We start from the raw sequence: 13,708 nt of genomic DNA, 5'->3' as shown, positions 1-13,708 counted from the left end.
ACATGTGGTGAATAGATGGCACCATAAACAGCATTAAAATAGCAACAAATTGCCAAACAACAATATCAATAAGAAAATCAGTAAGAAAATCATAAGAAAAACTGAATGGTTTTAACAGCTCTCCTAAAAACTAGGGGGGTAGAAATTGTCCTCACCATTGGTAGCCCATTATAGAGCCCCTGGGCAACCAACAAAAAGCCCCGGAATCACTTGAGACGATAAAGGGTCATGCAGGGAGGGATTATATACTTCATGTTATTACTGTTTGCCTTTGCTTTCTATATTTTCAAAAGTTTTATCCTGATGGCATAATGTTTTAGTGTAACTGTCCCAGTGCTATATCTACAATTCACACCGTTCTTTTGCTGTATTTTTCAGATATTTTGATATGCCTGACACACAGTTTGATGATCAGACAAATCCACCATCTCCAGTTCCATCACAGGAGTCACAGTTTCCTTATGCTATCTCAATGGATTCAATATCTACAGCTACATTACCATCGTCATTCAAAAAGGTAAGTGGATACTAAACATTCTGAAAGTTAATGACTTTGTATTAAAGATGGAGCTCTGTCTTCTGTGGCATTTTAGAACCAGTGGCAATTTTGAACAGAAACAAAGGAGCCTTGTATCAGAGGTCTGTGCATGTGTTTTCATAGAATAACAGACTTGGAAGGCACCTCCCTCCTAGGTCATCTAGTCCAACCCCCTACACTATGCAAGACACTCACAACCCTATCACTCATCCACTGTAAACTGCCACCCCCTTGAGCCTTCACAGAATCAGCCTCTCTGTCAGATGGCTGTCCAGCCTCTGTTTAAAAATTTCCAAAGATTGAAACCCCACCTTCTCCCGAGGAAGCCTGTTCCACTGAGGAACCACTCTGTCAGGAACTTCTTCTGGATGTTTAGATAGAAATTCGTCTGAATTAATTTCATCCAATTGGTTCTGGTCCGGGACAAGAGAGAACAACTCTGCTCCATCCTCTATATGGCAGCCTTTTAAATACTTGAAGATGGTTATCAGATCCCCTCTCAGTCATCTCTTCTCCAGGCTAAACAGACCAAGATCCTCAAAGTATGCAGATCCACAAAATATGCATAAGGTACGGAAATAAAATATGTAAGATTGCAGTACTTAACAATACACTTATGCCTTAGAGGTGGGTCAAGCATTTTTAAACCAAATAAAAGCTTTGTGCAGTTTTCCCTCAAAATTTATGCTTTTACTGATTAGGTTGAGCTGGGACAAATTATATCAACTCAAGCCTCAGACCAAGGGCAGTGGAACTACATTAACTTTATTTTGTCTGCTCGGCTTAATGGCATTTTGATGACACTTCACTTTCTCCAGTCATTTTCATTGAAGATATTACAGTATCATGCCAGCAAGTTAGTACATAAAAATGCTAATTGTCTTTGTTCTGTTGTGAGAACTGTCCTTACAGACAGCATTGAGCAATTCCCTTTCGTGTTGCAACCTATTTTAAAAGTATCTGATTTTCTCATAAACATTAGTAAATCACAGGTTAGAAACTGGAAGAAACTGGCCATTTAGTTTTGCTGAAATGTGAAGATGCACCATCTTTGGTAACTTACTTTGGAATCCTGTTTTGCTAGCCAGTATATAGAGCATGCTTTTTCTTCTCTGAAAGCCATTCTGCACAGCGTTAATGTTGCTGAAGTGTTACCATTGTGTAACGCTATTTATTTTTGGTTATTCATGACGTCGTACACAGTCTGCAACACTCCTGCAACACTCCCACAAAAATCGTTTCGTTGTAGCGCTTTTCCAGCACAAAAGTGTTTCCCCCCTAAAAAAACCGCTAGACTCTTGAGAACAACCTGCAACACATCCGAAAAAGAAATGTGCGTTCTCAATACAGCGGTAGCAAGCATGTCCCTTCCTAATCTCATGCACCCGAGCTTCCGGTGTTGCGATCGCCATTTCCCCCCCTTAAACCGGCAAAAGCAACGAATAAGCAATGCTTCTTTGGCTGAAATCCCTCCACAAGCAATTGTCTGTAAAGTTTCCAGGCACAGTAAAGCTCCCCGTTCGTCACTGCCTGTAATTTCAGCCAGAAATAGCACTGGGGGGGAAGGGATTTTTTTTTTACTTTCAGAGCATGTAAATGATTAAGCGCGAGCTCCTAAGCCAGCAAAAAAGGTCTTTCTGATACATCGAATGAATGAATATGTGTTGCTACTGGTGTTTTCGGGTTTTTAAAAAACAGTTTTTAAAGGGCAGCACGAACACAACAGTTAATTGGCTGTTCTGTTTGATTGACGGCCAGGGGCGGGAGGAAGCACGGAAAAATATTGCCTCCTTTGTTGCGATTTCAGCGAGACCGGAAACTGGTGCGTTACGAGAACAGCACTAGTGGGATAGCCTTTTTTTCTATAGAAACAGCTGTGTGAGTTACCAAGACCTGCCAATTTTGCTTGCAGCACTTTTCAATAGCTCTCAGATTTAGCGACATTGCCCGTTGTGCTGAATGGCCCTGAGAGCTCTTCCAGATTCATTACATTCATTTCTAGCTCTAAAATCAGGGCAGGCAGTGGCTTTACATGACAGATTTGGGTGGGGAGGAGACAACTGATGCAGTCACTAGTCCCATCACTGCCTGGAAGCTGTAGTAGAATACTTCTTCCCTCCTCATTCCTTGGGCATCTTCAAGCACAAGATTGAAAAAGGCTGTGTAGTAATCTCATAATGCACCTACTAGTTGCTACTAGTTTGTCCATCCATAGGTAACTATAATAGGAGCTGCCCTTCCCTGATGTATCTCTATCAGGGTTTCTTATCATTTGGTGATAATTATACTGCGAGGCAGCAGACTTCTGAGGCTATTATTGTCCACTCCAGTAATAAAAACGAGCTGTGCCCTTCCTAGTGAGACTCTGCTCCTACTTAGAGAAATGTTAATCAGTTCTTCTCATACACTTGTATTTGATGATGACACAGGGCATTAATTGCATCTGGTGTTTTAACAGGAGCAGTGCAAGGACAGCAAAAGCTCGTAAATTGAATTCTTTTGCAAAATCAACCAAGATTGTTGCACCAGATCACTGCTTATCTTGAGAAGCATCTGATGTTCCTATGAACACAATAAATTAATTCATTACCATCTATCTGCCTAGTGCAGTGAGAACTAATGTACTACCTGTGATTCAGAATGAATCAGTAGAAAGCTCTCAGCCTTAGCTGTTTAAATCCTGTGCTTGTTCCTGGATTAAGTCATCAGCTCCAGTGCTTTTGAGTGCAAGCTATATGCTTTGGGTTACCAACGCTGGGTTGGGAAATGCCTAGAGATTTGGGTGTGGAGCCTGGGGAGGACAGAGACTACAGTGGGTTGTAATGCCACGGAGTGCATCCTCCAAAACTGCCATTCTCCACAAGGGAACTGATGAAACCTGGAGATGTAATTTCAGGAGATCTCCAGTCCCAACTCAGAGGTTGGCCATCCTATGATGATGATGCCAAGTTATACTTCTCAGTTCCAGTATTTCCTCTTCTAACAAATACCACATTTCAGGGGCCTGATTTTTTCACTTTCATGTGACATCACTGCCTAATACTCAATGTGTCTGAGGCTGAAATTTTTAACAAGCCTTCTTGTGCTTATTTATTCTGTTCTAGCAGAAAAGCCTGTCGTAAAATAAATACAATGGGCTCTAACCTCTATCCTCCCCTCCTAAGCAGGCAGCTCTGCTGGGCCTGGTGAGGCCACAACGGGGCTGCTCAGGGCAGTGATAAGCTTTGGCGGAGACTCCCTGCCTCCCTCAACACCATCTGGGCAGCTCTGACGAGGCCTGGTGAGGCTGCAGAGGGGTTGCTCATGGTGGGGGCCACCTTACTTGACTGCCGCCTCCTCATGCAGCTGGAAAGCAGAGAGGAGGCAGTCGGGGATGGAGTGTCCCATACCTGATGGGTCCTCTGGGGGTTGAGTGCCTTCCCCAATGATCAGTCAGGGAGGTGGAGGCACACACACATATAAACTCCCACCATTTCATGAAACCCTTGACCTCCTTTCCCAGCGGCATTCAGGCTGTAAATGGCAGTGAGTGTGCCAGAGTACAAGCCAGCCCAATCATGACATGCACAGCTTTGCTGTGCACCTCCCAATTGGCGCATGACATTCAAGGGACTGGAAGCAGAGGCCAGACTGGTTCCACCCAGGAGGGCTCTGTGCAAATATTTATACAGCTGAGTAGTAAAGTGTTATACCTGATAATTGATCAGGTATAAACATATGATATACATAGTTTTTCCTATTCTTTTGTTTCCCTATTCATTAAACTGCTAAATGCCATCACTTCTCCTTGTATAATACTGCAAAATTGTGATCACTTCTCTCAATGACTCTGGTGAAAATAGTATTTCATGTTTGATTATCTCTCACTTTGACTATTGTCTTCTCTGAAATCCCATTTTCCAAACTTCAATTCTCTACCTATAATTGTTCTAGAAAAAATCAACCACTCATTGCTCAGAAAACATGATATCCTATCTTGAAGCCCTATACTGGATACTGATTTGTTTGATAATATCACTAAGCAGTCCAGAGGTTGTCAAAGACCTTCATATTTAGACTAAACATCCCTCCACTATTTCTTCTTTCCATTACCTGAAAGCCTCCAGTTAGCCTTACTTTCCCCTGGTTTCCTTCCCACATACCAACCAACCAACATTTTATCTGACCCCCCAATCTTGAGCTATATTTACTACTTATTTACTCTATTTTTACCCTGCCTTTCTCCCCAGTCTGGATCCCAAACAATTTACATCATTATCTTCCATTTTATGTTCACAACAACCCTATGAAAGTGTGTGAGCAGCCCAAGGTCAGCCAGCAAGATTCAGTAATAGTGGGGACATGCAACTTGCATAGTATCAAGTTACTCGGTGGTTGCTGCCAGGTCTCAGGAAGTCTTCCCCTGACTATAATTGACAGATTTGACTGGCAGTACTGTTATGGTTGCCTAACTATGGCTACAAAAGGCATTTGTTTCTTAAAGCTACAGATACTTCTCCCATTATTGAGGGGGGTTAATTACTAATTGTTTAGGGGGGTTAGATTTAATTTTTTTCCTGCAAATCTGTTTTTTTTCCTTAGGATTGTAGAAAACTTGGTTGTCTGTTCATGGTTCCAGTCTCTGGATTTAAGTATCAAAAGATCTGGCCACATTGAGAATTAGTTTGATACTGTAATATGCAGCTTTAAATTCCTGATTACTGACACAACCTTCCTCCTCACAGCAGCCTCAGTGTTACTTACTGCAGGAAGGCCTTGTACCTCCTGGTTATATGTTAAAATGGTATGATAGACCATTTTATTGTGTCTTATTAAAGTTAATTGTATACTCATCCAAGCAGATGGGTCTGAGGAAAGAGCAAGAGCTGCTTAAGGCATGGTGAAATATATAGCCATCTCTTTATCATGCTTTGTTTCCTGCTCATCCGAATGCTAACCAGTTTGTCAACATTCTACAGATGTTGTTGTACACCTGCATTAATGTCCTTTAGGTAGCAGGGTAATTCTGTTTGTCTTTGAAAAACAATTGCTGAGGGAAATTAAATAAATACTGCTGCAAATGTGCATTTCCTTATTTTACAAAATTATTCCCCCCCCCAACACACACACACACACACACACGTCAGTGCTGTTAATCCTTAACACTCTTTCGTTCCCTTATATATTTGGGAATCATCCTTCTGGGAGGAGACTGTCCAGGGCCCTGTCCGTCCAGGTCCACCCTGATTGGCCCTCCCTCTTCAGCTCCCACCCTCCCTCCTTGCCTGCTAGAAGCCTTGTGGCTGCGGCCTCCATTGTCACCCATGAGGAGAGAGGCAGTGATAGGGCTTTGTGGCCCGCAGGTACGCTCCTGCTGGGAGGGAGCCGGGGGGGGGGGGAGTTTGCAGCATCCCTGTGGGCCACAAAGCCCTGTTACCACCGGCAAGGGGGGGGCTTTCTACTCCCTTTAGCCCGCTTTGCGGGGCACAGGGAGCCGTGGCCACCCTGTCACGTCCTCCTGCCTGCCGCCCCTTTCAGAGCCCATTTTAAAAATGGGCTTTAATACTAGTCTGGAAACATATTACAATTACAATTTTGCTAACAAGTGTGAAAGTAAAAATTAGTTGTTTTTTAAGTGTTTCTGATGAAAGAGCAGATGATATTTTTTTCAATAGATGCTTGTAAATGGATCATAAAAATGAAAGTTAAATTACACCATTTGAATAAGTGGTGCTAAAACTACCTTTTAGCATAGAAGGACTTTTTCTGAATGCTGATATGGTAACAAGAGGAAAGAGAACCATTTCAAAATTTCATGTACATCCATTCAAATGGGTGGTAGAAGAAGAAGAAGAAGAAGAAGAAGAAGAAGAAGAAGAAGAAGAAGAAGAAGAAGAAGAAGAAGAAGAAGAAGAAGAAGAAGAAGAAGAGTTGGTTCTTATATGCCACTTTTCTCTACTAAAAGCAGGCTCAAAGCAGCCTAAAGTCGCCTTCCCTTCCCTCTCCCCACAACAGACACCCTGTGACGTAGGTGAGGCTGAGAGAGCCCTGATATCACTGCTTGGTCAGAACAGTTTTATCAGTGCTGTGGCGAGCCCAAGGTCACCCAGCTGGCTGCATGTGGGGGAGTGCAGAATTGAACCCGGCTCACCAGATTAGAAGTCCGCACTCCTAACCACTACACCAAACTGGCTCTCAAACTGGTAATCATGTTGGTCTGAAGTAGCACAACAAAATCAAAGTCCAGTAGCACCTTTAAGACCAACAAAGATGTATTCAAGGTATGAGCTTTAGAGTGATAGTCTGAGGAAGAATGCTTGCACTCAAAAGCTCACACCTTGAATAAATCTTTGTTGGTCTTAAAGGTGCTACTGGACTCTGATTTTGTCATGTACTTTGAGACAAGGTTTTCATTCAAGACAGAGAAATTGGAACAGTTGAGGAGATGTCGGGATTTACTAACCATGTTCCAAATTGAACTGTATTCCAACTGAAAAATCTCAAAATCTAAACCAAATTATTTCTGTCAAGCATTGCTGTCTCTAGGTTGGGAAATTCTTGGAAATTTTATTTGTTTGATTTATACCCCACCACTCTTGACAATATCATCCCATGATGGCTTACAATATAAAATCAGAATAAAAACTACCCATAAGACTCCCCTTAAAACATTAAAACTAATACAGTAAAATACCAAATATCAATAATCTCAAGATGGCAATATAACTCTAACAAGCCCAGAACCTCAACTTTGCTGTTCCAGCCAAGCCAATGACATGGATCAAAAAGATGTATCGTGTGGGTTCTAATATCAATGCTAACCAGCAGCTTCAATGTAGGGCGGGACCCACAAATTGTAACTCCGGTCATCCACCCTCCGCCTTGGCCTCAACCAAATGCCTGGTGGAAGAGCTCCTTCTTGCAGGCCCTGCTGAACCTAGGTAGCACTGCCAGGGCCCTCAGCTCTTCTGGGAGCTCATTCCACCAGGTTGGGGCCAAGGTCAGAAAGGGCCAGGGCCAGGCAGATGTCCTGGGGGCCTGGGACAACTAGCAAATGCAGACACACAGAGAAAAGAGCCCTGTGGAGGACATAGTTAGATAGGTGGTCCCTCAGATAGGTAGGACCCAGGCCGCATATAGCCTTAAAGGTCAAAACCAACACCTTGATCTTGATCAGGTAGCAAACCAGTAACCAATGGAGCTGCCACAGAAATGGCTGGATGTAGGCCCTCCAAGATGTCCTAGTGAGGAGCTTTGCAACTACATTTTGTATCTGTTGCAATTCCCATTTCACAGCCAAGGGTAGGCCCGCAAAGAGTGAGTTATAGAAGTCTAGCCTGGAAGTGACCAGGGTCCTGGTCTCTTTAGAAATGGAGCCTAAGGAAGGTCGATGTGGGGGAGAGGAAAGACCTCAGTGAGTGTATAACACCCTCCAATGTTTTTATTTTCTTCAGGGGAATTTATCTCCATAGTCTGAATATTTTTTTTTATTTTTATAGTTTAATTTATAAGCTGCCCCTCTTTGAATGGTCTCTGAGCGGCTTACATCAGTTTAAATTTACATCAATTAAAACCATATAACATTAAATTAAAAATACATTAAAACCAACATCCTAACTCCAGCAACCCTGTGAACCTGGGACCCACATACCTAAGGGAGCGCCTATTGCCCTATGCCCACCGCAGGGCCTTATGCTCTGCGGGTGACAATTTACTGGTCGTTCCCGGCAAAGGGAAGCATGCCTGGCCTTAGCCAGGGCCTTCTCAGTCCTGGCTCTGACCTGGTGGAATAATCTCCTGGGTGAGCTGCAGGCCCTGCAGGACCTCTCAGTATTCCCCCAGGCCTGCAAAACAGAGCTCTTCCACCAGGTCTGTGGTTGAGGCCGGGGTAGCGAGGAAGATCAATGGGGGCCCCCTGGTGTCAAGCAGCAACCTGGGTTATCTTGTTCCTCCTTCTCTTCCCTCTAGAGGTAGGGATGGATGAGGGATAAGGGGGTAGTGTTCCACCATGTGGTCTGTCTTAATGTGTTTTTCTGTCCATTTTTAATGGGGCTTTAATGGTTTTTTTAATTGGATGTTTTGTAACCCGCCATGAGCTGGTTTGGGAGTGGCGGGCAACAAATTAAATAATAATAATAGAAGTTCTGGTATGGAATTTCCAGTAGCTATTTGACTGTATCTACTGGTTGATGTTGCACACATCCAGAGCATACCAGATCAAAGTTGTGAGGAATAAGAAAAGACTAATTACTGTGAGGAAGAGGATACAGGGAAAATGAATTGCTCTATGCAAGTCCTTCTCAGGGAAGGGCCATAGCTCAGTGGTAGAACATCTGCTTAGCATGCAGCAGGTCCCAGGTTCAGCAACTGATTTAAAGATTCATACTGCCATAGATATCCATCATAACTAGTAGGCATTGTACCCAGTCATTCATGAATTTGTCCACTCGTGCATTAAAGCCTTCCAAGTTGACAGCCATGACCACATCTTGTGGCAGTGTGTTTAACAATTTAGTTGTATACTGTGTGAAGAAATATTTATTTTTGTCAGTGCTGAATCTCCCACCTTTCAGCTTCAGTAGATGACCCTGGGTTCAACTGTGATGGAAAAGGCAGATGTTTCTCCCTGTCCACTCTCTCCACACTATGTATAATTTTAGTAACCTCTATCAGTTCTCCTTCTATTTGACTTTTTTCTAGGCTAAACAGCTCTAAGCATTTTAACCGATACTGTAATCTCCAGTTGAAATGGTTGCTCTTTTCTGTCCCTTTTCAAACTCTATAATATTTGTTTTCAAATGTGGTGACTAGAACTATACACAATATTCCAAGTGTGGTTTTACCATAGATTTGTATAAGGGCATTATGACAGCAGCAGAGCCAGCTTGGTGTAGTGGTTAGAAGTGCGGACTTCTAATCTAGTGAGCCAGGTTTGAATCTGCACTCCCCCACATGCAACCAGCTGGGTGGCCTTGGGCTTGCCACGGCACTGATAAAACTGTTCTGACCGAGCAGTGATATCAGGGCACTCTCAGCCTCACCCACCCCACAGGGTGTCTATTGTGGAGAGAGGAATGGGAAGGTCTGTAAGCTGCTTTGAGCCTCCTTCAGGTAGAGAAAAGCAGTATATAAGAACCAACTCTTCTTCTTCCTCAGTTTTATTCTCTGTTCTTTTTCAAATTATGGCCAGTCTGGGATTTGCCTTTTTCACAACAGCCACATACTGGGTTAACACTTTCATTAAGCTGTCCACTACCACCCCAAGGTCCTTTCCTTGGCCTGTTTGCTCCCAGTTCAGATCTCATCAAAGTATATGTAAAGTTAGGATTATCTGTCCCAATATGGATCACAGTTCACTTACTCACAGTAAATCTCATTTGCCATTTTAATGCCATCCCTCAGTTTAAAGAGGTCCTTTGGGAGCTCTCCATGATTCATTTTTTTCTTAATCACCCTAAATAATTTGATGTTATCTGAAAACTTGGCCACCTCACTATTCACTCCTAATTCCAGGCCATCTATGAACAAGTTGAAAAGCACTGGTAACAGTAAAGGACAGTATGTTGTGCAAACTTACCATTTATTTCTTCTTCTTCTTTTTTAATCCAATTTCCAAGCCATAATTACTAGTATGCTCAGGAGTCTTTGTCAAAAGCTTTCTGGAAAACCAAATAAACCATGTTCACCAGCTCATTTTTGTCCACCTATTGACACTTTTAAAGAAATCTAAAAAGTTAATGAGACAGGACATACCGTTGCAGAAATCATATAGATTTTTTATCCAGCAGGGCTTGTCCTATATGCTTGATTTTATTTTAATTAGTAATAATAATAGTGCTTTACATCAGTTTACATGGAACAGACATTATGCTAACAGGCCTGTAATTTCCTGAATTCCCCCAGATCCTTTTTAAAAATGGGCCATACTTTGGCCACTCTCCAGTCCTCTGGTACAGAGGTTGATCTTAGGGACAGATTGCATAGTTTAGAGGACCAGTAATTTAACAGTTGAGCTCTTTAAGAACTCTCAGATGGAAACATCTGGTCTTGGTGATTTGCTAATTTGAAATTCATAAGTTCTAGAATTTCTTCCCTCGTTGCCACTATTTGCCTAAAGCACACCAAGCCCGGGATGGGGACGGGATGGCACCATCATGTGGCTGTGGGGATTAGCCCTGCTGCCATTCAGGCATCAGCCTGGCCTTTTCTATCCATGAAGAATCGGTCTGGATTGTGAGTGGCAAAGGGAACCTCTTCCCCCCTTTAGTGAGGGAGTGTAGGGAAAGAGAAGTGTATTTATTTGATGCCCCATGTGTTTAAAAGTGCTGTCACTTTATCTCATGTGGTATGCTGGAAGGATTGTTAATTTACAAATCTTAAGGTGTAAATAGTTAAATAAACTTAAGTTTCTGGTATTAAAACGTGACTGGTGCTCTGAACCACTTCATGTTCCCTGCTTGGGTAGTGCTAGCATGTTGGGAGGGCCCAGGGGAGGAAAACAAGGCAAAACTGGATGGTTGCCACATCTCCAGGTGGGACTCTACTATAAAATAGCAGGAAGAAGAAGAAGAACAACAACAACAGTTGGTTCTTATATGCTGCTTTTCTCTACCAGAAGGGGTCTCAAAGCGGCTTACAATCACCTTCCCTTTCCTGTCCCCACAACAGACACCCTGTGAGGTGGGTGAGGCTGAGAGAGTCCTGATATCACTGCTCAGTCAGAACAGCTTAATCAGTGGAAAACCCAAGGTCACCCAGCTGGTTATATGTGGGGGAGCACAAGCTCACCAGATTAGAAGTCCACGCCCCTAGCCACTACATCAAGATGGCTCTCAGAATTTGGTTTACAATCAAATAATACATACAGATGTATCCATTAGGCTGTATTTATTAGTATTTATAAGCCATTATGCTGCCCTAGCTGGCCACGCCCCGTGGCCGCTATGCCAAAGGAGCCGGGGCTGCAAAGCGTTGCCGGAGCAAGGTCAAGTCCAGTCTGTGTCGCCAGGAGGTAAATCAGCACAGTGCAGGGGCAATACATGGAGTAGTCAAAACAAGCCAAGGTTGCAGTCCAGTTATCAAATATTTACACAAAGCCAGTCCACTTTCCTGAGTGCATTGTCAAAATCCGGTGCCGGGGTCAGAGAAGCCAAGGGAAGCCAGTAATTGTCAGTCCGATGTCCAAGAAGAGTAGTCAAGCCGGTGCCAGGGGTCTCAGGAGCCAGAAGAAGTCAAAATGAAGGGCAGGAATTCAGAGCTGGTCCGAAGGGAGTCTGCATAAAATTGCTTCCACAAAGAAGCCTCTTGCCGTTTCAGCTAAATGCAGCCCAGCTAATTCCCTGCACCTGGGGGGACGACTCACTCCATCCTCCCCCGAAGTGCTTACAGCTGGGCCCCATCTAAGTTGACAGCTCGCCTCCAGCCAACGACCCCTTTGGCATTCTGCCAACCCCACCCATGTTGTCACCTGCGTCTTTCGGGCGAATCATCAGAATCCGATCCAGCCTGCTGTTGCCATGCCAGTGTCCTTGATCTCTCTGGCTGCCTGGAGCAGCCCTCTCCAGGGTCCTCGTCAGACTCCTCTGAGTCTTCAGCCTGATCTGGGTCAGCTGCTGGGTCCGATTGCTCTGGCAACTCGGGAGGAGGCAGCGGGGGGTGTGACACCCATTATGTCAAGTTATAAAAGTCAAATCATAAAATATAAAATTGTGTATACTTCCAACGATATGCTGAATATTCCAAAGCCCAGGGCAAAACTGCTCAATTGGCCTTCAGTGGGAGATATGCACTTGGGAAGCTCATCTATAACTGCTCCTCTTTGCAGATATGTAATCTGTATGCATCTTTAAAGGCCTGTGCATACATTGCCGCATAATGGATCTGCAAGGGATCATTCTAGTTCATTTTGCTGATGAGCTTACTTTTAAATAGTTGTTTGCTTCATTGCCATGGAAGTAGGCTTAGCAGTTAGTAATCAAGTATAGCATCTTTCTCTGAACTCTTTGGACATTGTAATAATTACTCATTGGCTTCTTTAGCAATAAACTGATGATTTAATGTGATACTGCAAGCTTTCTGAATGTAGTAAGTCCTGTTTGAATGACATTTGGCACTGAAAGGATTTAATTGGAAAAATGAGAACAAAATAGCATGATATGTCCTTGAGAAGTATTTTTAGAATGCAGTCCTTAGGGAAAAATATATTTTTGAAAATGTAAATATTTGTCTAGATATCTGATTAGACTCAAACTCTTGAAACGTGACACTTAAGCAATTTGTTGTGCTCACTTTCATTATGAAGGTAAGCACGGAATCCATGAATTATTCTCAGGCTTTCATGGTCATAAGAAAATTCCTTGTGGACATGTGGGTAGGATGCAGAGTTTGTCTAGTTTCCCCCAACTTGATACTTCAGGTACTATTTTAATAGTATATGGGATATTGTAAGAAGGTGCACTTCAGGAAAGTTTCGAGGATATCTGCCATCTTAATTGCTTAATGTCATGCACGTTTGTTTCTACTCTCCCAGGTGCATCCGCTGCCAGAAGAGCATTCAAGGGGAAAGGGAGGGGAAGAAAGGAAAATATTTTTTTCCTGTCTACCTGTGGATTGGATGACTGGTCACATGTTGCCATCAGCATATCATCAGGCACTCTCAGCCGTCCATAGGGAGTCTACTAGCTTTTTGAGATCCCTAGCCGTAATTTAAGAGCCTCTTGTGGCACAGAGTGGTAAGGCATCAGACATGCAATCTGAAAGCTCTGCCCATGAGGCTGGGAGTTCAATCCCAGCAGCTGGCTTGTTGACTCAGCCTTCCATCCTTCCGAGGTCGGTAAAATGAGTACCCAGCTTGCTGGGGGGTATACGGTAATGACTGGGGAAGGCACTGGCAAACCACCCTGTATTGAGTCTGCCATGAAAACGCTGGAGGGCATCACCCCAAGGGTCAGACATGACTCGGTGCTTGCACAGGGGATACCTTTACCTTTAGCCGTAATTTAAACAAATAATGACACATGAATCACATAAAAACATGCTACAAAACTTATAAAATAAAGTATCTAAATTTCAGGCTCCCTTCGAGCTTGAGGTCCAGCCCAAATGCTCCCACCCCCTTATATATAATTGTACACAGACATTAAATGTTTAGCTACAGTTATACTGTAGGAGAAAATAGTACAGCTCATGGCT

At 43.3% G+C, this 13,708-nt stretch overlaps 1 protein-coding gene across 2 annotated transcripts in view; it reads left to right on the top strand.

Moving 5' to 3' along the window:
- CRYBG1 (crystallin beta-gamma domain containing 1) overlaps positions 1-13,708 on the top strand; it is a 139,140-nt gene that overhangs the window by 60,378 nt on the left and 65,054 nt on the right. For both annotated transcript variants that reach the window (XM_077302895.1, XM_077302886.1), the window contains exon 2: positions 379-517. In XM_077302895.1, coding sequence (XP_077159010.1) covers positions 379-517 — 139 coding nt within the window. The remainder of the gene's footprint in view (positions 1-378; positions 518-13,708) is intronic.

This window comes from Paroedura picta, chromosome 1 (genome assembly GCF_049243985.1).
Source record: "Paroedura picta isolate Pp20150507F chromosome 1, Ppicta_v3.0, whole genome shotgun sequence".
Classification (NCBI taxonomy): domain Eukaryota; kingdom Metazoa; phylum Chordata; class Lepidosauria; order Squamata; family Gekkonidae; genus Paroedura; species Paroedura picta.
The sequence above is the reverse complement of the archived record's forward strand: the minus strand, read 5'-3'. Positions and strand labels throughout refer to the sequence as shown.